This window comes from Paroedura picta, chromosome 12, assembly GCF_049243985.1.
Source record: "Paroedura picta isolate Pp20150507F chromosome 12, Ppicta_v3.0, whole genome shotgun sequence".
Classification (NCBI taxonomy): Eukaryota; Metazoa; Chordata; class Lepidosauria; order Squamata; family Gekkonidae; genus Paroedura; species Paroedura picta.
The window spans coordinates 49390530-49415562 of NC_135380.1; the positions used below are offsets into that span (position 1 = coordinate 49390530).

At 47.1% G+C, this 25033-nt stretch overlaps 1 protein-coding gene across 6 annotated transcripts in view; it reads right to left on the reverse strand.

The window, feature by feature from the left end:
- Positions 1–25033, reverse strand: part of ADAMTSL2 (ADAMTS like 2) — a 78021-nt gene that overhangs the window by 18540 nt on the left and 34448 nt on the right. For 5 of the 6 annotated variants that reach the window (XM_077306725.1, XM_077306728.1, XM_077306726.1 and 2 more), the window contains 4 exons: positions 13589–13692; positions 11851–11977; positions 9317–9530; positions 1043–1198 (listed from right to left, as the gene is read on the reverse strand). In XM_077306725.1, coding sequence (XP_077162840.1) covers positions 1043–1198; positions 9317–9530; positions 11851–11977; positions 13589–13692 — 601 coding nt within the window. The remainder of the gene's footprint in view (positions 1–1042; positions 1199–9316; positions 9531–11850; positions 11978–13588; positions 13693–25033) is intronic. The other variant, XM_077306727.1, reaches the window with a different exon arrangement.

Below are 25033 nucleotides of genomic sequence, written 5' to 3' on the forward strand. Positions count from 1 at the left end.
TTGCTGAGAGCGGTGGGCTATAAATTGAAAGATAAATAAAATACATGAAGCTGCCTTATAACTGAACTGGCAGCTGCTTTCCAGGGTCTCAGCCGGAGGACATCAAAGATGCCCCTTTCTGATCTTTTGGTTTTCATGGGTCTTTATCATTTGCAGTGCTGGTGTTCCTCATCTGTTTATTTTAGAACATTTTAACACAACTTTACGCCATCCTATAGTAGATGCCACTGAGATCAAATGTTTTACAAACTGCATATCCAGAACCAGGAACTCTGGGACATCAGCTGCCAGATCTGTTCAGTGTTGAGAGCTGCATACCATTTTTGTCAAATGTTTACTATTGAAAAACCATCAGATGGCCAATGATATTGGACACAGAACTGGCACACCACGAGAACAGGGGGAGGCTGTGACTCCCTGGGAGAACATCTGCCTGGCAAAGGAAAGTTCCAGGATCATGTAGGGGTAACTGAACACTCCCAGGATATTGCAAATACAATTCACAATGGAGAGAATGCTGGTCAGGAAATGTCCGATCTAAGTCATTGGGCTGCCCAGGCACAAGCTGAGCCCTTTTATGTCCTGCTGATTTAAAATAGAGAGTTGAGGACAGACATCAAGATGACATAAGAATGTTTAACTTGAGCTGGACAATGGCTCTAGTGGCCGCAGGGGGGGGGGAGAGAGAGAATCACTCAGTGAAGCTGAATGAACAGACAAAATTAAGTATTTCTTCACACCTTGTATTTAGGAATCCACTGCCACAAGACAGGGTTATGGCCACCAGCTTAGATAGCTCTCAAAGACATTAGAGAAAAATGAAATTCAGGTAAGATCAGAATATTTCTAACTATTAGCTGGAACAGCTTTTCAGAACTGCCATATACAGAGGCAGTCTACCTCTCTGAGTGATAGATGCTGGGAACAAAACAAGAGGACTCTTGCCTTCATGCAAACATCCAAACGGCTGAATCTTTGGGGTCGCTGAATCTTTGGGGTACGTCTCAGGAAACAACATGTGCACCATATCCCAAATACTCACAGGTCCCCAGTCCGAGACTGTCCACTGCCGGTCACAGGGGGGTCCAGAGCAGTTCTTCTCAGCTGGCGGCCTGGGGTTGGCCTCGCACAGCCTCTCTTCTTCGGAACACCTGATGTCTCTGCTTACCGTGCTCCTCTCGCCACACCGGGCTGTGCACTGGGGGGGGGGGGGGGGGACAGGGAGAGGAAAGAAAAGAGAACCATCAAAAGGCGAGTTTACTGACAGCTAAGAAAGGCCTCCATGGAAGGCCATTTTCCCCTCTCCAGTTACTTCAGTCGCTGCCCTCTTTCCTTTAGAATGGTAACGGAAGCAAAAGAGAGAATTTCCTGCTATGAGAATGCTGATGTCTGTGTTTCTGTTTTGAGAGCGCCAGGAAAAGAATAAGGGAGAATCAGAAATAAGGAATAAAATCCTTTTGTTTCTGTGCTATAAGGTTCATTTCCTAAACAGTTCTCATAAATCCATCATGTGATTATCTGGACACAGGACACTCTACTCATGGTGGCCAGCATGCATTTGTCATGCTAGGATCTGAAACCAGTTTGAAGCTGGTTTATTGATGAATCTGTGTTTCTTCACAGGGAACTTCCCCCATGGCTTGAGAACCAACTTGCAGAGTTTTTTCTCTGAAATTTCTCATGTCTGCATTGTTTGTCCTTTCGGTTTCTTCATCATTTTTCCATGTTTCCTCAAATCAGATCCAGGCTGATTTGAGAAACCATGAAGAAAAACAAACATGAAAATACAAAACCAGAAAGACAAATGGCAACAAAGGTTTCCCTTACATTTTGGCAACAAAGGGAGAGAATAATAGAATCATAGAATCATAGAGTTGGAAGGGGCCATACAGGCCATCAAGTCCAACCCCCTGCTCTACGCAGGATCAGCCCTAAGCATCCTAAAGCATCCAAGAAAAGTGTGTATCCAACCTTTGCTTGAAGACTGCCAGTGAGGTGGAGCTCACCACCTCCTTAGGCAGCCTATTCCACTGCTGAACTACTCTGACTGTGAAAAATATTTTCCTGATATCTAGCCTATATCGTTGTACTTGAAGTTTAAACCCATTACTGCATGTCCTTTCCTCTGCAGCCAACAGAAACAGCATCCTGCCCTCCTTCAAGTGACAACCTTTCAAATACTTAAAGAGGGCTATCATATCCGCTCTCAACCTCCTTTTCTCCAGGCTGAACATTCCCAAGTCCCTCAACCTATCTTCATAGGGCTTGGTCCCTTGGCCCCAGATCATCTTCGTCACTCTCCTCTGTACCCTTTCAATTTTATCTACGTCCTTCTTGAAGTGAGGCCTCCAGAACTGCACACAATACTCCAGGTGTGGTCTGACCAGTACCGTATACAATGGGACTATGACATCTTGTGATTTTGATTTGATGCCCCTGTTGATACAGCCCAAAATGGCATTTGCCTTTTTCACTGCTGCATCACACTGCCTGCTCATGTTTAGTTTACAATCCACAAGTACCCCAAGGTCTCGTTCACACACAGTGTTACCTAGAAGCGTATCCCCCATCCAGTAGGCATGCTTTTCATTTTTCTGACCCAGATGCAGACCTTACACTTTATTAATCATAGAATCATAGAATCATAGAGTTGGAAGGGGCCATACAGGCCATCTAGTCCAACCCCCTGCTCAACTCAGGATCACACCTAAGCATCCCAAAGCATCCAAGAAAAGTGTGTATCCAACCTTTGCTTGAAGACTGCCAGTAAATTGCATCTTGTTCTCATTTGACCATTTTTCCATTGTGTTCAGATGTAAAATAGGCGCTAAGCCTTTCTGCTTTCTCTGCATCTTCCATTAGAGTTTGTCCATCTGCACCCAACAGTGGGCCTATTGCCTCCTTTACTTTACGTTCGCTCCTCACATAACTGAAAAATCTTTTATTGTTACAGTGGGCTTCCCTGGCCAATCTTAGCTCACTCTCAGCTTTGGCCTTTCTGATAATTGATCTACAGTGCCTAGTAACCTGTAGGTACTCTTCTTTAGAGATCTGTCCTTCCCTCCATTTCCTGAACATTTCCCTTTTCTTTCTTAGTTCCTCTTGAAGTTCTCTGTTCATCCAAATAGGCTTCTTAGAGCTCCTGCAGTGTTTTCATCTTTCTGGGAGAGTTATTGATTGAGCACGCAATAGCTCTTGTTTGAGTAGCGCCCACCCTTCACATGCTCCCTTCCCTTCCAGCATTCTCGTCCATGGTATGACACTCATCATGTCTCTGAGTTTATTAAAGTTTGCCCTACGAAAATCCAACATCTGCGTCTGGCTACAAGCTTCCTTGCCTCCCCATCTCAAAAGGAATTCTATGAGGACATGGTCACTCCCCCCTAGGGTCCCCACCTCCTTCACCTCATCCACCTGTTGGTCAGTATTAAGTCCAGTATGGCTGAACCTATTGTGGGTTCATCTACCATTTGATAAATGAAATTGTCAGCCAGGCAGGTCAGAAAGTTGCATGACTGAGGACGCTTTGCAGAGTTTGTTTCCCAGCACACATCTGGGAAATTGAAGTCACCCATGATGACAAGGTCCTGCCGCTTGGATATTTTCTCAAGCTGCTCACAAAGTGATCCACATCCTCTCGTTGGTCAGGCGGTCGGTAGCAGACACCAACCACCACACTGTTTGTTTTCCCCTCGCTTATTTTCACCCAGATGCTTTCCACTGTAGATATGCTCTCCTTCACTAGAATTTCCTGACAGGTAAGCCCTTTCCTCACATACAGTGCCACTCCTCCACCTCTTCGACCTATTATGTTTTTTCTGAACAGTTCATATCCATCCACTATTACATTCTAGTCATCAGAATCATTCCACCAAGTTTCTGTGATGCCTACTAGATCATACCTTTCCATCAGCATGAGAAGTTCCAGCTCTTCCTTCTTATTGCCCATGCTTTGGGTGTTAGTATAAAGGCATCTGAATCCTTTTACTTTTGGTTCCCTATGAGCTGGCCTTGCCGGTTGGGCTGCCTCTGATCGTTTTCCTTCCTTACACTCCCTATGTTGATCGTCTCCTTCCCCTTGTGGCTTCAGTTTAAAGCTCTCCTGATGAATCTCCCCAGGTTCCTGCCAAACACATTCTTCCCCGGTTTCGATAAGTGCAGTCCATCAGGTGCTAGTAGGCATTCTTCAAGAAAGCCTATCCCATGGTCCCAGAAACCAAATCTCTCCTGCCGGCACCAACTACGCAGCCACTGATTCACCTCCATTATCTTCCTCTCATGACGCATTCCTCTTCCCTTGACAGGCAAGACTGAAGAGAATACCACTTGTGCCCCCATTTGCTTGAGGTTCCTCCCCAGATCTTGATAGTCTTTTTTAATAGGAGCGATGGTATTCAGGGACATGTCATTCGTTCCCACATGGACCATCACAAATGGGTAGCGATCCGTAGATTTGAGGAGTTTGGGCAACCATTCTGAAATGTCTTTAATTTTTGCCCCTGGCAAGCAACACACCTCTCGGGTTAGGGGGTCAGGCCCAGCCACATGGCGATCCATTCCTCTTAGCAGGATCTAGATACTTACTTTTTTTAAAAAGTGAAAGCTGGGAATAGACATTGCTGTAACATCATACTGATATTCATTATGAAATGTAAATAAATCTGAAAAAACCTGGGATGGTGGTACAAGGGTGCCAGGGGACTGCAGGGAAGCCTCCCCCACCCTGCGCCCTGGTGCAAGTACTGTGGTCCCCTTGCTGTACCAGGAACCACCTACACTGTCTTGTACACATTGTGAAAAACACCCCCAAAAGCTTCCTAAGCAGGTCTACTCTGAATCCTACTCAGTTTTAAACTGTGGATCTTACTCCCAGGAAAATGTTCTTAGGATTGTACTGTCTGGTACTAACACAGAGCTTGACCTTGCAGCTGGTGCCCTTGCAGCTTCCTGCCATCTAGTGAAGAAGGAATCTAATACAACTCTACAGTGTAGCTGCATCAAAAAGAACATTACAGAACTGGGAAAAGTGCAAGGAAATAGGAAACCAAGACAAGAAAAGTAAAAGGAATTGACTAATCTGTAACATATATAAAATGCAACTAGGGGGGGTGGGAAGAGTTGGGCCATCCATCCAAAGAATGGCCAATAAAATAGGCTTTCCCATCCCTGGCTGCATCCCACTCCAATTTCTTCCGCATGAAAGAAATGCCAACCCACTCTACTGGACTGACTGTGGAAGGTAAGCCAGGCAGCAAGCAGGAGGGAGGGGAAGGAGAAGAAGAAGAAGAAGAAGAAGAAGAAGAAGAAGAAGAAGAAGAAGAAGAAGAAGAAGAAGAAGAAGAAGAAGAAGAAGAAGAAGAAAAGTTGGTTCTTTTATGCCGCTTTTCCCTACCCAAGACGGATGCTCAAAGCAGCTTCCAATCGCCTACCCATTCCTCTCCCCACAACAGACACCCTGTGGGGTGGGTGGGGCTGAGAGAGCCCTGATATCACTGCTGGGTCAGAACAGTTTTATCAGTGCTGTGGCAAGCCCAAGGTCACCCAGCTGGTTGCATGTGGGGGAGCGCAGAATCGAACCCGGTATGCCAGATTAGAAGTCCGCACTCCTAACCACTACACCAAGCTGGGAGAGGGCCTGAGACTGCAGTCAGTGGCCTCCAGAAGGTTGCCCAGCTGGCGAGCAGTCTGGGAGGGAAGGGGTGAGCTCTCGCCTCACTGACGCATGGGGGAGGCTGAGAACGCCACAACCTGAAGCCTTGCCACTGCCTGTTCATCTGCCCACATGTGGCCTGTGCTCGGGGTGGCTGCACAGGCCGGCTGGGACCTGACCTGTTGCCAGGAGGTCGGGCAGCTAGTGGGTGGGACCTGGGAGGGAGGGGACAATGAGCCCTGGCCTCACCACTGCATGGGGGGGGCAGGGAAGTCTGCAACCCCCACCAGCACTCGCCCCCACCCCAAGCAGCCCCGCCACGGCCTCGCCAGGCCACTGTGGGCCTGCTCAGGGCACGGCAGGGGGAAGGCTAGCGCCCCTTGTATTTTTTGTACAACAGGCTTTTCTGCTAGGAGAATTAAATAAGATTACAAATGGAGCACAGAATGTTGATAACGAAAAAGATCACATCTTTTCTCTTGCGTGCCATGATAACGCACGACCATCCAGTGAAAATGACGGGCAGCCAATTTTTACAAGGGCCACTTTCTCAATAGACATAACAGCCACTCACTTAGATGAGTTTAGAAATTGAATAGGCAAACTGCATAATAGTAAATCCTGGTTACACTCGAGTGACAGATGCGAAGGAGTAGTGGGGTGACTTTTTTTGTCTCATTGTCTTCTGGTCACTGCAGAGAACAAAACGCCAAGCTGGGAGGGTCTTGGTCGGACCTGCCAGGGCTCTTCTTATGCTTTTGCTGTATCATGTATCAGTATCAACATTATTTACCTGTACATAGCCATTCACCCCCCCTTCAAAGATCGGTGCCTTGTTGTGGCAAGGGGGCTTGCGTAGCTCAGTGAAGCTATGAGCTATGCTGTGCAGGGCCACCCAAGATGGACAGGTCATAGCTGAGAGCTCTGACAAAAGGTGATCCCCTGGAGAAGGAAATGGCAAACCACTCCAGTATCTTTACCATGAAAACCCAACGGACAAGTTCAAAAGGCAAAACGATATGACACCGGAAGATGAGCCCCTCAGGTCGGAAGGTGTCCTATATGCTACTGGGGATGAGCAGACGGCTAGTACGAGTAGCGCCAGAATGAATGAAGCGACTGGGCCAAAGCCGAAAGGATGCTCAGTTGTGGAAGTAACTGGTGGCGAAAAGACAGTCTGATGCTGTAAAGATTTTTATTCCATAGGAACCTGGAACGTCAGATCCATGAATCAAGGCAAGCTGGATGTGGTTAAACAAGAGATGACAAGACTGAACATCGACATTTTAGGAATCAGTGAACTAAAATGGACAGGAATGGGTGAATTGAATTCAAATGACCATCAGGTATACTACTGTGGGCAAGAATCTCTCAGAAGAAATGGAGTAGCCTTCATAATCATTAAGAGAGTAGGAAAAGCAGTCTTGGGATACAATCCCCAAAATGACAGAATAATCTCAGTTCGAATCCAAGGCAAACCATTCAACATCACAGTAATCCAGGTCTATGCCCCAACCACTGCTGCTGAAGAGGATGAAGCTGACCAGTTCTATGAAGCCCTACAACACCTTCTAGAAGCAACACCAAAAAATGATGTGCTTATCATCATGGGGAATTGGAATGCTAAAGTAGGAAGCCAAAAGATAACCGGGATAACAGGCAAGTTTGGCCTTGGAGTACAAAATGAAGCAGGGCACAGGCTGGTAGAATTTTGTCAAGAGAATACAATGGTCATAGCAAACACTCTTTTCCAACAACCCAAGAGAGGACTCTACATATGGGCATCACCAGACGGTCAACACAGAAATCAGATTGACTATGTGCTCTGCAGCCAAAGATGGAGAAGTTCTATACAGTCAGTAAAAACAAGACCAGGAGCTGATTGTGGTTCAGATCATCAGCTTCTTGTTGCAAAATTTAGGCTTAAATTAAAGAAAGTAGGGAAAAGCAGAGGAACTAGAGATCAAATTGCCAACATACGCTGGATCATGGAGACAGCTAGGGATTTCCAGAAGAACATCTACTTCTGCTTCATTGACTATGCTAAAGCCTTTGATTGTGTGGAGCACAAGAAATTGTGGCAAGTTCTTAAAGAGATGGGAATACCAGAGCATCTTATTTGTATCTTGAGAAACCTATATGCAGCTCAAGAAGCAACAGTGAGAACTGAACATGGAATGACTGATTGGTTCAAAATTGAGAAAGGAGTTCGGCAAGGCTGTATACTGTCGCCCTGCCTATTTAACTTGTATGCGGAGCACATCATGAGAAAGGCAGAGGGTGCCAGATTCTAGCCCACTTTTAAAGCAGGCTTAACAGCTAGTAAGAAATAAAATAGCAAAAAAACCATAGAAGACATAAACGTTAATACCATAGGACTGTAAAACACTTATGAAAGTATAAAATACAAAGGTGCTAAATGCTTTTGCTGTATGTTCAATGCAGTGATGTAACTTCTCTTGCACACACTCTAATACACAAGTGTAGCAATTCAGTTTTGATTTGTTTCATGTACTACTTGTGAGTCAAATCCATGGGCATTCTTTAGAATTACATCAGTATAAAATTTACAAATTTATTTGATACATTGTAGGTCACAGGTGACAATTATGTCAGAAATGTGTCAAAAAGCAAAACGGTGATCTGCCCTGGCGGTCCAGCTATTGTAATCAAACCAGGCACTGGGAGGGGAAAGTACTTTTTGGACAGGGAAAGAGAGGCAGGAATTCCAGGCCAACTTGGCACTCCACACCAGCCCTGGCCCCAAAGGAGATGAGTTCTGCTTTTGGCTAGACTCAGGCGCTGCTGGGAGAGGCCATGTTCACTTCAGCAATCTGTCCCTGACGCCTACTGCAGTCTTCAACGGCAGGCCCTCTTGCACTGTGGGACTCCGTGAAGAAAGTCCCGCCCAGCACACGCAAAAGGGAAGCAGTGTTTTTTTAAAAAGAGAATCAAAAACATCCGATGAAAGGAAAGAGAGCACCACAATTTCAGTGGGGATGGAAGCCAGCCGGACTCACTCCTGGCGCTCCATGTGGAAGAGGCATTTCAAATATGAACCAGGAGGATTGCCAGCATCTCCTCGGGACAAATGATGGCGCGTATATCTTGGCACAGCATGGGGCCTCTGCCCAGCAGACAGGTTGGCCCCAGATGCTCCTTCCCTCCTCTAAAAGTGTGCTGTCCCAGCAGCTTCCTGACCCCTTCGTGGAGGACAAGGCGGAAGACAGAGGGCTGCATCTGCAGAGACGCTGTCCTGGTTTTGGCAGGGCTGGTGCAGTTGCACAAGCAGGGTCAGAGAGTGCAACCCACAGTCCACTGAAGCGCCACAGAAGTGCCTCTCGGGGCTCAGAGAGTGCCTCCTTGTCTGTTGTGGTGTTTGACTAATTGGGGCCACAAGTTGGGGGGTGTCTGAGTGCCTTGCGGATCCTTGCATGCTGTGCCACCTATGTTTGGGCCAAGCTCAAAGGAAGTCTCTCCCCGGAGCAGAGGGCAGTCCTGGGATTGGGGTTGTCCTGCTCAGAGGGCCCCAGGAATGGGTTTGGCGACTGGATCTCTTCTGTACCCGACAGTTAGTGCTCTCACATCTCCCTCAAGGACTCAGCAATTTAATCTACGCATGCATCCAACTTAGCTGTCGCTCCTTGATGCCCACTCTGCATTTACCTCTGACCACTCCGACATCTCCCACTGTGGCCCGCAGGCGGGGTTTCTGCAGACCTTCCTCTCTTCTGGCCGCACGAGGTCTGCAGATTCACACAGGTCGCTATAGACGGAGCTGTCGAAGCCAGGCGAGATCATTTTCCAGCATCGGACAATGCGGAACTGGAATCCTTCCCCGCAGGTCCGCGAGCACTCGCTCCAGCTGCTGCTCTCCCACCTGCAAGAGGGAACTCAGCACCAGATGACGGGGGCCAGCTGCAGGGATGCAAAGCTCTGCCCACTTAGGATTTGCGTGGCACATCAGGCACTCTGGTTAGAATAGGGGTAGAATTACAGCTGCTTTATATACTGAGTTACATAATCCTAAAATCAGGGTTAGGGTGGTGCGCTTCGGCATGGTTTGGCGGCCTCAGCAATCACCAAAGCCCTAGGCGGCCAGTGCGGCCGCCACCCCTCCTTGCCACAGTGCTGGCCTCCTACGCACCCCTTTGGGGATCGCCAAGGTAGCTGAACCGTGCTGAAGTGCACCACCCTAATTAGGGGTGTGGGTAGGCCTCAGTCTTGGAACAAATAATGCACCATCGACCCTTAAAGATGCCATTCTGAGTCTTCTACACCTCCCTAGATCTTGTGGCTGCCCTGGCATACTTGAATGTGTAGGGACTGAAACCTGCAGAGACCTCCATGGCCACTAAACATGCCCGAGTGAAGTTTCCCGGGGGCTCCAGTGCCCTCCCTAACTCAGTGCTGGAAAGCAAAGGACGTTTTTGATCCTTGAGGCTTTGAAGATGACCAGAGAAACATCTGAGAATAAGACTGCCCTGGTCAAGGAGGAGTGTGCAACTCTCACCTCCTGACTAACAGAGCAAGCATGTATCAAACAATACCAATAATTAAACAAACACATTTAATTGATGAAGAATTTTTATGTCTGTTGCTGATTTTATATCAAGGAATTCAGAGTCATGTACAATTTGACATCCATAAAATAACTTTATGAGGCAAAATAAGCTGAGGAATTGTAATACACTGAGGCACCAAGCAGAGGAGCTTCATGGCTCAACAGTTACTTGGACAGAGACTTGATAGACGCCAGTTTTTCCTCTGCACTGCACAGTCTGTCACTAAACAAAGTCAAAGGAGGCATGAAACCACATATAAAGGGAAACATATAAAGGGAAAACAGAAAGCCACAATCGTGTCCAATGAAGTCATATTCTTTATCACCAATCATAAACTCTTTCTCCCCTTGGGACAGGGCAGAAAGGATCCACTGATCCTCTCACTCTTGTGTAGGTTTCTGACCTCGGGGCAGGAGGCATGTCCGAACCCATTTCTAAAAGACCTTATTTGCGATTCCTCAGCGATTCCTCAGAAAAGCAAACACAGGGCAAGAGATACTTTCAGGGGAGAGGGAAAGAGATAAAATTCTCCCCACTCCCCATTCTCCCCAGGTCAGATGGACGGTCTCAAATAGAGGGGTGTGCTTTGGCTCGGTTTGGCCCCCTCTACGATCACTGAAGTCCCAGGCGGTCAGCGCCGCAGCGTGGAGAGAAGGAGGGGTAGTGGCCGCTGGCTGGTGTGCTGCCGCCACCGCCCTTGCTCTCCGCACCATGGTGCTGGCCTCCTACACGCCGCTTTGGGCTTCGCTGATCGTCGAGGAAACCAAACTGAGCTGAAGCGCACAACCTTAATCCTGTCCTGCAAACAGGGGCAAAACAGTTCCCAGAAGGGCCCCGGCAGGCATGGGAGGAAACAAGCACCCTGGCCTCCTCGCTGCCTGCCTGTTGGTCCGCAAGCACTCCCTTCACCTCCTTGCATTCCAAGGCCTGGCAGCCTGGCGGGAGTCTGGAGATCTCCAGGAATTACAAGCGAATTACTGTAGAAAATGGAGGCTGTGGAGGGTGGCCTGAGGCCCCTCCCCTTCCCAGGCTCCACCCCTAAATCTCCAGGAGTTTTCCAGCTTCAATCAGACAACCCCCTGGCTTCCCACTATCTCAGCCATCTGTGGGTGGACCTTCCACCATGGAACAAAACGCCCCTTGAAGTGGGCCTAGGACTGAGGGCAGCTGGCTTCTTGTGGTGCAGGATTTTACTGACGCACGCAGGCATCCTTGGCCACTGAGTGGTCCTGTCCTGTGCAAGACCCTTCAGAAATAATCTTGTGACAATCTCACATACGACCACATTAAGAACTGAGACGTGCAGCAGACTCTTCCGTGGCAGTCAGGACAGCACTTGCAAATAAAGCGTGGACCAATGAAGGGCCCCGTTACTTGGTGCACATTCAGAAACAGCCGCAGATCCATAACCAGGGAAGACATTCAGGGGCGGGAGAATGGCTGCTGTGTCTGTCTGAAACAGGCGCCCACAGCTGTGTTGGGACGGTGGGGGCAACATCTCTGGAGAACAGGATGCAAAATGCACTGTAAGAGAAGGGCACCGCCTTCTCCTGTCCTGCTGCCTGTCAGGTTTTTCCCTGCAACTACTTAGGCTGGTCTGTAGTCCCAAATGCAGTCTTTCTCTAGATATAATACCTTGGTTGGCATTCTCTTCCTGCACAGAATTCGTGGACTGGCTCAGGACGGGTCATTGCATCACAGTACATGTCATCCACCTCGATCCCATCATAGCGGACACACATGGCATAGGTGGACATCACACCTATGTTTAAGAAAATATGTAAACCACACCACCTTAGAATTGCCAACTGACCAGGAAGACTGGCTTGTAGAGCAGATGCCAGAAAAGTGGCAAAGCCTGTTTTCCCCCCTTCCACCCAGCCAATTATTTTTAGTGGCTCACCTTTCATTGATAGACTTTTGCCTGGAGTCTGCAGCAGAACTCCTAAAAATACTAGGCTCAGCCCCTCCTTTGGACCCAGTTTCCATTTTTAGGGACACCATTTACCCACATATTCACATCATTCATGGCCTGTCTTTAGTACAAACTGTCTCGTCTGCCTTGACTTCTCCTGGGAAACCTTGAGAGCTAAAGTTCTGTACGAAGGCTGAACATTTCTAACAAAACTACCAGGAATCCCAAAACTAGAGGAATTCAAGGAAAAGAATGCAGTTTTTTTCAGTGACTGGCACCTGTATTATGAGAAAAGATGCTGCAATACATCCTTAGCCATGGTTCCTCTAGATATTTCTGAAGCAGCCTGGGGGGGGGGGGTGGAACGTGTCCAGCTGTCCAAGTTAGAATAGGGCCAATCAGGGTGCAGCCAGCTTTGCCCTGATTGGCCCTGCCCCTGCAGCTCCCGCCCTCCGTCCCTGGACTCTAGCCTCTTTGCTCTCAGACGCCTCAGTGCCTGGAGCCAGCAGCAGGTAAGGGGAGAGGCCCTGGGCAAAGGGTCGTGGTGGAGGGCTTGCTAACGAGGGCCTCTTGGCTTGCTAGGCTGGGTGTGGTAACGAGCTCTGTCCTGGCCTTACTAACGAGCTGCCCAGCCCCCGCCTGCCCACTTGATCTTGCTGGGAGCTGTGGCCCAAAGCCACCTTAAGCTGCCTGGCCAGGGCCAGGGCCCAGGGGACAGGGGCCCTTTCAATGCTCTTTCTTAGGAACGGGCTTTGAAGCTAGTATCAGGTAACTTTTGTTCTTTGCCTATTTTCTAGAATGTCGTTCCAGAACAAAGGGCAACTAAAGGATTTAGAATAATTGTTGCATAGTAACAAAATCTGAGTCGAGGTTCATCTTTAATGCCAGCAAAGTTTTATTCTGGGCATAAACGTCTGCTTGTGTGCACACATCTGAAAGGTGCCCCTGGACTCAAACTTTGGCCTGCTGCTTCAGACCAACTCACCTGGATCTATCTGCTGCATATTAGAAAGCCAGGAATTAAGAACCTGTCAGCTTATACAGGTGAACCGTGGTTTGCATGGAGAGTCAGGAAGCCTGAGAGGACCAGCCGCTTCTTTCCTGGCACAAAGGGCAGAGTGGTAGGATGCTGGGGCACGGCTAGCCCATGCCCTGGAAGTTGGGGCTTCCCCCCAGGCAAAAGCTGTGCAATGCGAGGGAGCCAGCAGGAAGCCTCAGGGTGTAGCCATGGTTTCTGCCTTGGGGCAGGTCTCAAGGGCCTCCAGGCTTTTCCGGGGCCCAAAGACTGGCCCAAGAGCAGCAAAGGAGGACCAGAGCCTATAGGAGACAATACAACTTGCCTGTTGAAGAGATCCCCTAGCCCTGGCTACAACCGCTGCCCATCAGGCCAAGGTGCCAGGTTTGCCCACCTGCTCCCTCCTCTCCCTGCTGCCCCTTTGCCCCTTTCCCCCATTCTACCTGTGGTGCAGGTAGAGCTGCAGGGCTCGTGGGAAGACAGCTTCCACCGGTACATGTCCGCAGGACTCATATTTTGACCCTTTCTAAACAACTTCAGCCGGTTCCTGAAGAACAAGAAGCGCAATTGTGAAGGACAGCTTCTTGCTTCACATTCAGCATCAACAGGGAAGGAAGGAAAAAAGACAACTTTGGTCTGTTTGGGTTTTTGGTGGGGTATTTGCTGTGCTTTAACAAAAACAATTTGGGAGTGAAGGATTCTTTTTAAATTCAAAATCTGGGATTGTTTGGTCCAACCTACCTGTCCTGATCCCCAAGCAGAATCCCCAGCCTGGTTAGAGGCAGAGCTTCCACTGTCTAGAAATAGAAAGAATGGGGATAAAAATACCCACAAGCAGAAACAGTTCAAATTTTAAGACAAATATATCGATCAAAGATAGATACAGAGTTTGCACTCAATTGCTAAACACAGAGGGACTAAAGGTGCAGTATCTCCTTGGCCTGGGGCTAAACCAGGTGTGCCCTGGGCCAGCACACTGGGTAGACAGAGAGGGAAAGCAGACCCTCATCCCCACCCCACCCCCACCCTGTTCCAGGAGAGCAGCACATGAACTGGCTCACGGTGGCTGGAAGCCACGAGAAACCTTCCTGGGACAGAGGAGAGGAATGAAGGCTGCTTTGGCAGGGGGAAATGAAATAAAACAAACAGCAAAAGATGCCAGGGTTGCAAGCCAACAGACTCCCGATCCCCGACTCCCTGCAAGGTTTCGAGCTCTAATGGGCACAGCCTTGGAAAAGTCCAGACACCAGACCAGCAGCGGGATTAAGGTTTCAGCTGTCGCCCTGCAAAGGTTTTTAAGACTCGCAGAATCAGGTCAAATTGTGCCATTCAAGACAAATCACACCAATTTGTGTGTATTGCATAATTTGTGCAGTTAGGGTTGCCAACTCTGGGTTAGGCAATTCCGGGAGATTCTGGGGACAAGGCTTAGAAAGGGTCCCTGGAGAAGAGTGAGAACTCAGCAGGTTACAATGCCCTAGAGCAGTGGTCCCCAACCTTTTTATCATCGGGGACCAGTCAACGCTTGACAATTTTAGTGAGGCCCGGGGGGGGGGTAGTCTTTTGCTGAGGGATGTTGCTGCCACCTGAGACCTTGCTCCACTTGCTTTCCCGCCGGCACCCCTGACTTCCTGCCGCCCGCTGGGGGGCACTGCCAGCAGCAGCTGCGCAGTGCCACACCGAGGGGTAGCCCCAGCCATGGCGGCCGCCGGAGAGCACCAAAGGTGAGCCAGCAGCAGAGTGGCAGGGCAGCCCCCGAGGCAGCAGCCAGGGAGGAGGACGAGGAGGAGCCGTGGTCCAGTACTGATTGATCCATGGACCGGTCCCGGTCCCCGGACTGGGGGTTGGGGACCACTGCCCTAGAGGCAGCCCCCAAAGCTTTCAGCTTCTCCAAGACACAGATTCATATAATCTGGAGACAAGCTGTAATTTCAGGAGTTCTCCAGACCCCACCTGAAGATTGGCAACCCTACACACACTGTTTTTATTTTAGCAAGGCAGAATTCTATGGATCTCCCTCCCTACCACATGTTGGCATTTGCTTGGATTCCGTCCAGGTAGACCATCTACGTGCTTTTAAGTATGGATAATTCCAATTCCATTTATCTCTTAATGTTCATGACATCTGCACTCGGCACAATACAAAATCAAAAATGCGAATGAGCACCATACTATGATGCATATGTTATCCAAGACAGAATATCCTAAACATAAGGGATCAATTTAAACATCAGACACATTGTAAATGATGCATATACATTCATTACAAAAGAAAGAACAGCCTATATTGTGAAACTGCTATCTGTTACTGTGCTTATGGTTTGTAGCTCTACAGAAATAGTGTGGTGCTCATTACCATTTTCGAGTTTGTGTTATTACAGACTGTCTTCCTCCTCATTGTTATCTATGTGTTCTGCATAATCCCAGAACAAAATCCTGATTGTGGAACTGAGGGTAGCTTCGTGAGAATCTAAATTCTCTCTCTCTCTCTCTCTCTGTTCTTTTATTTAAAAGCAAGTTTCCAGCTCCACAAAATGGGAAGATGTGTTTTAGAAGATGTGTATTGAAATCCCAGAAGGTACAGAGGCAAGAGAAAGAGATTTCTAAGAGCAAAGAGGAGGAGTCTCAATGTTCAAGTAGCTCTTGGTCCCTCCCCATCTACACCAAAGCCAAAATAAACTGTAAAAATAACAGAATATATTGTGCAAAATAAGATAAATTATGGGAAGTGTGATCAGTGTTCTGGCTAGAGAATTCAGTTGGCTTTCAAGCAAATTTTGGATTGCCTAGGAGTAGAATGTTAAGGGGGTATCGTGGTTAAGAGCAGTGGCTTCTAACCTGGAGAGCCAGGTTTGATTCCCCACTCCCCCACATGCAGTCAGATGGGTGAACCTGGGCTGGTCACAGCACTGATTGAGCTGTTCTGACCTAATATTAGGGCTCTCTCGGTCCCACCGCCCTCACAGGATGTCTGTTGTGGGGACAGGAAAGGGAAGGCGATTGTAAGCCGCTTTGAGACTCCTGGTAGAGAAAAGCGGCATATAAAAAGCAACTCTTCTTCTTCATCTAGCTAAATGCAAACAGGCAGCCCTGCTCAGTGATACTGCAGCAAGTTTTGTTGCTGTTGTTTTAAATTAAGAAATAGCACTTTGAAGTACATCATTACACAGGTAAATCCCATCAACATTTTAAGAGCAACAGAGGATACTGCACCTTTACAGTAATCAAACATTCCAAACTACACTCATAGCTCACTTTAAAAACATTCAGAATGGCAGTCTTGCTTTAAGATGGACATCAAACATAACACTGAAAATCGAGCTGACTCTGGATTGCCAAATCATCTTGCTTGTGATCATTTCTGGACAGCAGAAGCTCTGGCATTGCCCTGTTCAGACATTCTTAAGAAAAGGGACCTCATGTCTTTTTTTCACAGGAAAATGTTCAAGAGACACTGTGGAGTGTTCCCCCCTCCCTTTTTAATGCTTTCCATTTTAAATATGTACTTTTTCCAGTGCAGAGAAATTATGCTTTAAGGCTGTCAACCCATTAAAGAATTTTTTGCATTAAATCCTATACTGTTTAGTAAAGATCAAGCATACTTCCTTTCTATCAAAACCTCAGATTATGTGACTTTCCAATATTTAATAAGGTGACCAGATTGTCCCAATTTTGGAGAGACATCTGGGGGTACCTGCCAAATTGTACTTATGTTGAAATTAAAATAGATATATTACAATACTATTTTTGCGTTCTATGAAACTTTTTGTTGCTCCATATAGACCAAATTTTTAATCAAGAACCCCCCCCCCCCCCGTCAATGGTGTCCCACTTACCAATATTAAAATCTGGTCACCTTAATATTTAAGGAAATGAAAGATAAATTACCCGCCTTTCATCAAACAAAGGCCCTCCTTATTTTTTTCTTCATTCTGACAAGGTCATATTGGAGCTAAAAAACCCTCAAAAATAAATGAAACTTGCTCTGCTGGGTTATTTACCAAATGATATAATGACAGAGCATCATGGCCTAGTCCTTAACTGGTGAATTAGAGCTTGTATCCTAGGAAAGAAAAAAGACAAGTGAAGAAAGAGGGCCAGACTTTTCCTCCGTCTAGTGCTTATAAGTAGAGGTAGCTGGAGGATTAACCTTTCACCCCGCCCTCCCCCCCCCAAAAAAAGCCTTGTGGCTCTAACATAAATCTGCTTTGAAAAGGAATCATGGACCTCCAGGATCAAAAGTTTTGGGGGAACTGCAAGCGTCTTAGAATTCCATGTTTGATGGAGAAATTATTTATTTATTTAGATTTTTATACCACCCTTCCCTACGGCTCTGGGCAGTATTGGGTCAAGGTCTTCTGTGTTCTGGCCTTGAAACCTCCGTGCCTGCAGGATGGCATTTCTGCAAAAGGCTTTTGTTTGCAAAGTGAGCTTTGCTTCAGGCAGGTTCAATGCCTAGCCCTCCCTTAAAAGGAATCTTGGGCAGCAGGTACCAGCCTGGGAAAGCTGCTGTCAGCTCGGACTACGCTATCCTGGTCTAGATGGACTAGTGGTCAGGCAGCTTCTCAGAAGCAAGCAGCTTTGAGTGTTGTTCCAAAAGAAAGAGCTGCATTTATGGGTAATGATGTCACAACCACGGTGTCTGAGGTAGGCTAGACATGGTGTCATCTTGCGGTGAACAGATCTCCACTTGCAGCCCAGCAGACGATCATTAAACTCGTCTTCTTTCCTTTCTGGTTGCACTGATTACTCCAAGCCAGTTGACTAATTGCCTGTTTCAGCACCATTTTATTATATACATTTATTTAAAGGCACAGGACCCTGCCAGGAAAAATATATTAGCAGAGATGTTTCTGGGTTTTGCAGTTTCTCATTGGAGTGGCCACCTTTTCAAAGGACACTGATCCTCTGTCTAACAGCCTTCTATGAACGAATTTAGCCTTTCTCATCAGTTATGTCCTCCCAAAAGTTTCTGTACTAGCTGCAGTTAACAAAGCATGGCAGTAATTGATGTGAGAAGGGCTTCAGCTTCTTTAGTACGCTTCCCTGAACAACAATCCTGTAAAGTAGCCCCTTATAATAATCCCCATAATATAGATGGGGATCTGGGGCAAGAATGCAGCAAGTAGCTGATGCTCCTGTCACCCTTTGCTGCTCCTGTGAATTTAAAGATTTGTGCCCCAAAAAATTAAGTTGGTGATGCTTTTCTACCAGTTCTATCAGCATCCTCAGAAAAGCTTCAGTTACGGGCTTCGTTGGGCAGAATCTAGACTCAGGCTTAAAAGCTCAGGAAGAGCCCCTAATTGGCAACCTTAACTCCAACTGAGGCCTCCCATAAGCAGGGCATTTAATACTGGGAGAAAGCAGTGTGCACCTGCCTCCCCCTCCCCCCCTTCCACCCACACAAGCGCCTGGCCCCACTTCACTTGCTCCAGCCAGCCGGCAGTGCTCATGCGGTCTGTTCTGCTGGGCTCTTTTGTCAGCTGACAGCTCGCCTTACACTGTCTCCTTGTCTGCTATAAATTATACCCTCTTATCTCCACCATCCACTCGCCGTCCCCCAGACTGGTGGATTCATGCAGTCCGCAATGCACCAGGAGTACACAAGGGCACAGCTCTGCCTGTCCTGGCACACAAAGGCGCTTGCTTGCATTGCACAGTCGATATCCGGAAGTTCAGGTCACCCAGCCTGCGATGCAGCACTTTTGCTGGGAAGCAAGGTAGCCTTAGAGCCCCCAACTGTTCAAAAGAATTGTGTGGCTACATCTTTTGGAATTGTTTTCCAGGGTAAATGTTATCTGACTACACAGATACTGGATCAGAGCCTTAACTTCCCCCTCCCCAGACATCTGGGAGATCTGTAGCTTGCCTCAGCCAACCAACTCACTAAACAGCCTCGCTTTCTTCATTATATTAGTTTCTATGGGGGGACGACAAAGGACATTTCCAGATTTTAGTGTTTGCTTTGTATCCTTCTCCCAAGAGATGCACCCTACCAACTTCCAGGCAGAGAAGGATTTTGTAGGAAATCTAAGTTTTCACAAAGTGGACAGGAATATATATTTGGCAACCCAAGAAAGGAGGCTGGTTGAAGCCATGGCTCAGTGGCAAAGCATCCGTTTTGCATACAGAAGTTCCAAGGTTTGGTCCCACCCTTGCTGGTTAAAAGGATCAGAGAACAGGTGATGTGAAAGCACTTGAGGCGGACCGGTCTGGTCTGACTCATTCTGCAGAAGTGCTGTGATGTAGACATAATGAAGCCCAGTCCCCGGAAGATAGAGGTCCCAGAAAGAAAGCTCCAGAGGAGAATCATAGAATCATAGAGTTGGAAGGGGCCATACAGGCCATCTAGTCCAACCCCCTGCTCAACGCAGGATCAGCCCTAAGCATCCTAAAGCATCCAAGAAAAGTGTGTATCCAGCCTTTGCTTGAAGACGGCCAGTGAGGGGGAGCTCACCACCTCCTTAGGCAGCCTATTCCACTGCTGAACTACTCTGACTGTGAAAAATATTTTCCTGATATCTAGCCTATATCGTTGTACTTGTAGTTTAAACCCATTACTGCGTGTCCTCTCCTCTGCAGCCAACAGAAACAGCATCCTGCCCTCCTCCAAGTGACAACCTTTCAAATACTTAAAGAGGGCTATCATGTCCCCTCTCAACCTCCTTTTCTCCAGGCTGAACATTCCCAAGTCCCTCCCTTACTATGGAGATGCAGGTCACTAAAGTTGCATGCCAGGCTTTTTTCCATCTGCGCCAGGTGAAGCTACTAGCACCCTCCTTGGCCCCAGAACACCTAGCCACAGCGATCCAGATTAGATTACTGTAACTTGCTCTATGCCAGCCTTCCCGACCCAGAAGCCATAGTTCATCCAGAAAGCAGCTGCATGGGCCCTATTAAGGCCCCCCTGGAGAGCACATATACAGCCATTCTCCAACAGCTGCACTGGTTGCCGATCAGGTTCATGGTGCTGGTTCTAACCTTTAAGGCCTTACGTGGTCTTGGACCTGCCTCTCTGAATACACCCCCTGGATTACTCTTTGTTCAGCAAATACCAACTTGCTGAAGAACCTTAGGGTTATGCACTTCGGCCCAGTTCGACCAACTCGATGATTGAAGTGGCGCGTAGGAAGCCAGTGACTCGGTGCGGAGAGGAGAGGTCATGGCAACACACCGGCTGGCAGCTGCACGCAGACACAGAGTTCTTCACCTGCATGTGGCAACCGGATGGTGCACCACCACTGCACCTCCTTGCTGCGCCGCAGCGCTGGCCACTTCAGGCTTCAGTGATCGCCAAGATGGCTGAACCGAGCCAAAGCGCACAACCCTACTGATGACCCCTGTCCCCAGAGGGGTGTGCTTGGCCTTGACCAAAAAGGCCCTGGCTCCAGCCTGGTGGAACGAGTTGCCAGCTGCAGTGCGAGCCCTCGCCGGGCTTCCTTAGTTCTGGCAGGCTTTCAAGAAGGCATTCTTTCACCAGGCATTTAGTTGAGGCCAAGGACCACCATCACCATCAAGTTGGGGCCCAGTCAGAACCCCCACTGTCCTCCGCTTTGTGCCTGGCTGAACAACCGTAACCATCTTACCCCCAGGCACTTAGAGAGAGCAGGAGTGGATAGCTCATTTTTACATATTTTAAAACCTAAACATTGTGTAAGCTGTCTCGAGACTGCAGAGAGACTGGTGGGCCTATATGTCGAAATATGAATGAATGAATGAATGAATGAATGAATGAATGAATGAATGAATGAATGAATGAATGAATGAATGAATGAATTGTTGTGGGTGAGTCCAGTGGCACGTATAAGAGCAGTAAAGTTTTATTCAAGGCACTAGGGGCAAAGCCAGGAATACAATGGGTGCTAGAGCTTGGCAGTGGGAAGAGGAAGGGGAGGAGTTGTCCAGTCTGTAAGCGCACAGGGTCAAATGTGTGTGTTGTATGGGAGGTTGTGGTGGTGTGGTGACAAATGAGGACATGGGTATGGAGAGATGGGTGTCAAGAACCTGTGGTTTGGAATGTTCATTCAGTGTGGGAGAGGACTGACCTTTAGGAATTGTGGCATAGTGGTTACAGGTGAGCTTTCCAGAGCCATGTCTTCAGATATGTGAAGGGAAAATCAGACTGGAGGGAGATTACATGGCAACCAATTCCTCCCAGTTCGGTGTTCACAGAATCACAAAACCACAGAATCATAGCATTGGAAGGGGCCATACAGGCCATCTAGTCCAACCCCCTGCTCAACGCAGGATCAGCCCAGAGCATCATAAACCAACGTCATTGTTCAACATAATTTCCCTTCTTATGAGAATTAGGCCACAGACTCTGAAATGTTCCCCTGCCCTAATCAACATGGGGTAGTCACAGTACACAGGTGTCCACCCAGCCCCTTCTGTCTCCATTTTTTTACTGTTGATAAAATGTTATGTGGCCAAATGCTTCTTTCACAGTTGCTCCTTAGAAGAAGAAGAGCTGGATTTTTGTACCCTGCTGTTTACTACCCAAAGGAGTCTCAAAGTGGTAACAAACACCTTTTCCCTTAGTATCCGGGCTAGGGGGTGGGCTGTGTTGCCTCCCTATTGGTCCCAAGTCCAGGGAGGTGGGGCCATTCTGATCAAAGATCGGACTGGTGGATAGATAGGAAAGATGGCTGCTTGAACACTTCTCCTAAGGAGGAGCTCTTGGTCTGTATAGGGGGCTGAACGTATGTACGTCCGGCAGAAGCAAGCAAGGTGCGCAAACCTTGCTAAATTCTCCTTATAAGAGCTTCGGAAAGCTCCAGAGCTCTAAAAAGGCCCATTACTGATCAGCAGAGAGAGATTCTCAAGATCTTAAGCTATACATGACTATTAAGGCCAAGAAGCAGTCTACCATCAGAGCCTTCTTTAACAAGGATCGCCTTTTCTTTCTCATTCCTCTCTCATTTTCTGAACTGTTTTGAAGAGACTTCAGAGTTCTCTAACTTCAAATGCCTGCTATCAACAGTGAGTAACATTTTAATGACACTGAATTGTTTTGTACACCTCCCCCTGTCTTGTCTACCAAGCCGCGGCAGTGAGTTCATCTTTCTCACAAAGATTTTCCTGCTTGTTTTTCTTGTCTTTTTTCAAACTCTGGGGGAAAGGTGAAACATATGAACAATTTTTAAAGATAAATGAGCTAATTTGGACTATTTACATTATACGGAGATTTCCCTTGATTTCCCACTGTGTGACTTCCTAAGCAATCAGAACTTCTGCGGGAGGACCTCTCCTGGCTGTTTGAAACACTGCACAAAACTGGCTGGTGTTGACTTCTAAGTCTGAGGGCCATTCCGCACCAGGATCTATGTAGCAAATTGGTTGCGGAACGAAAAAACGCCATTTTAAATAGTGGAATTCGTCGTTATGCATACCTGCCTTTGTAGTGGAATCCAGTTGTGTTTCTATCGTTTCCCACAGGTTTCAGGTCTCTGCAAAAATTGCTAGCCAGGAAGCGATATTGCCGAGCTTTGTCCTGCCCCTGGCCGTCAATCAAACGAGCAGCCAATGGGTGGCCGTTATCATGCTCCCAAAAAGCCCCTTTCCCTTTAAGGAAGGTTTAAAAAAAAACACGTTGCAACAAATCTGCGTTGATTCGTTGCAACGGAGAGACCCATCTAGCTAGCAGGTAGTGTTTGAGCTGCCGTTTCATCGTTGCCACGCTCCCCCCGAGTGAAAAAAAAATACCCCACCCCCGCACGGGCGCGATTTTCAGCCGAAAATAGAGTGAAAAATAAAGGGAAAATAAACCAACAAACGGGGCTGTGTTGGTTGGTGCTTGGTGACTTTAAACAGCTCTGGGGAGGGACTGCAGCCAGGGAAGCCTCGCTGGGTAAACAAAGGCTCGCCAGTGCGCTGATCTCCGCACGTTCTGAGAAAAAAAATGGCGATCGCTTCGCCGGAAGATCAGAGGAGAGAGCCAGGGGGAGGGACTTTGCAGAAACCGCAACAATGGTAACGCACAGAACTTTCCCGCTAGTGTTGCAGATTGGTTGCAAGAGTGTAGCGCTTTCCGGAGGGTGAATCCACTTTTTGGGATTTCCCTGAAAGCGCTACAACGAAGCGCTTTTTGCGGATCGGTTTCAGGAGTGTTGCAGATTGTCAACGACGTTGTGCATAACAGCAAAACAGTAGCGATTTCAATTTGCAACCACTGTGCAATTTTGAACGAGTGCGGAATGGCCCAAAGAGAAGATCTGAATGCCTTCACAGAAAATTTGTTGAAAGATATTTTTAAGGAGATCCGAAATGGCAAGAACAGGAATGATGAACCAAATGATAATGATAATATTAACCAACTGGAACAAAAAAATAGCAAGAGTGAAGAATTACAGGATTGGAAATCTTCAGCGGAAGAAAATTTTGAAGCATTGGAGATGGAGTCCTTCAGAAAGCAAGACCTGCAACAAGAACTTATTATCATCACTGATCAAGTTCCCCCAGATGAGGTTACCTTTACTGAAAAGGCATATCTCAAAGCAGAAGCACAAAAGAATCAGCCAAAAGACACACTGGTTTGTCCTGAAAGTAACTATTCTAAAAGAGCTTGCCAGGAAAAAAAATGGTCCTAACACACCCCAGATTGGAGATCAGGAGGTGCAACTGTTTCAAGAATCATTGGTAGATATTCTGTGGAAAGGGGCACAACTTCATTTCCTAAGCCTCGAATTGAGACCTCCTTAAGAAGATTGGGAGGAGGCAAGGGGGGGGGGGGCTGATATTTTTTCCATATTCTGTTTCTGTATGGATGGCATTAATACTTACAGTAACTGCAAAGATTTTAAAACAATTTGAATTGAAGAATTTAAGAGCTGCAAATGTTATGATATAGCGGGCTTCTTTTTCCCCCCCTTTAAAAAAAACTGGGCTAAAGTAGCTGTAAATGTCATGATAAAGGGTTTTTTTTCCTTTTTATTTTCTTTTTCTAAATACTAGATTAAAGTTCATATTGTTTTATAAGAAATGCTTAATGTTAAGTACTTAAAATATGTTGTTGTAAACAAGTGCAGGGACCAGCTGATTTTCTAGATTAAGGATATGCCTTGGTTCAATTCTAAGGGTAATTTTTATAACACCCATTGACTGTACGTGCTGGAAATGTTATGTTAAAGTTTGATTTTTTTTTGTTGTCGCTTTGTTTTTATATTTACAGACAACAGACATCTACAGTATTCAGCAATGCAAAACTTCAAGCAAATGGGGACTTTGGGGAGCAGAGGGAGGGATGATATTGTAATATTGTAATCAAAGATATTTTTCCTTGTTGTTTCTATATAAAAATTTAAAAAATCATATTTAAAAAAAAGATCAGACTGGCCCCGCCCATTCTCCGCCCATCTAGGCTGTAGCTTTTTATTATTATACAGCGATATGCTTTTGTGCATGCATGCAACTGGACTTTTGTTCTGCTGGTTCAGACCAAACCAGCTACGCACCTAACTCTGGTTTCTTCTGTATGAGTCCATTCATTCACACGTAAAATGTGTATGGGGTTATTTTAAAACAGAAATGGTTATTTTAAAACAGGGGGAAGACCCACCCTAAAACTAACCTGCTCCTGTGCTTTCTTTTGCTGTATTCTTGTGCCTCAAGCCTTTGTCTCTCTGATACCAAAATCAGGCTGCATTGGAGGGAAAGTTGCATGGCTAGAGAAAGTGCCACCATCTCCTTCCTTTATGAATGACTGGGAACTTGTCCTTTCCCCCCATGCTGGAACTAATAGAATAGGGGGATACGCAATAGCAAGGAAACGGTGCAGACAGAGTGAAACATTTCCCCTCCATCCTTGCCCCCCCCCCCCAGCTGTTTGAAGGAACTCTAAAAGATACTACAGCCTTGACTTGGACAGCCCAATCTGGGCTGATCTCATC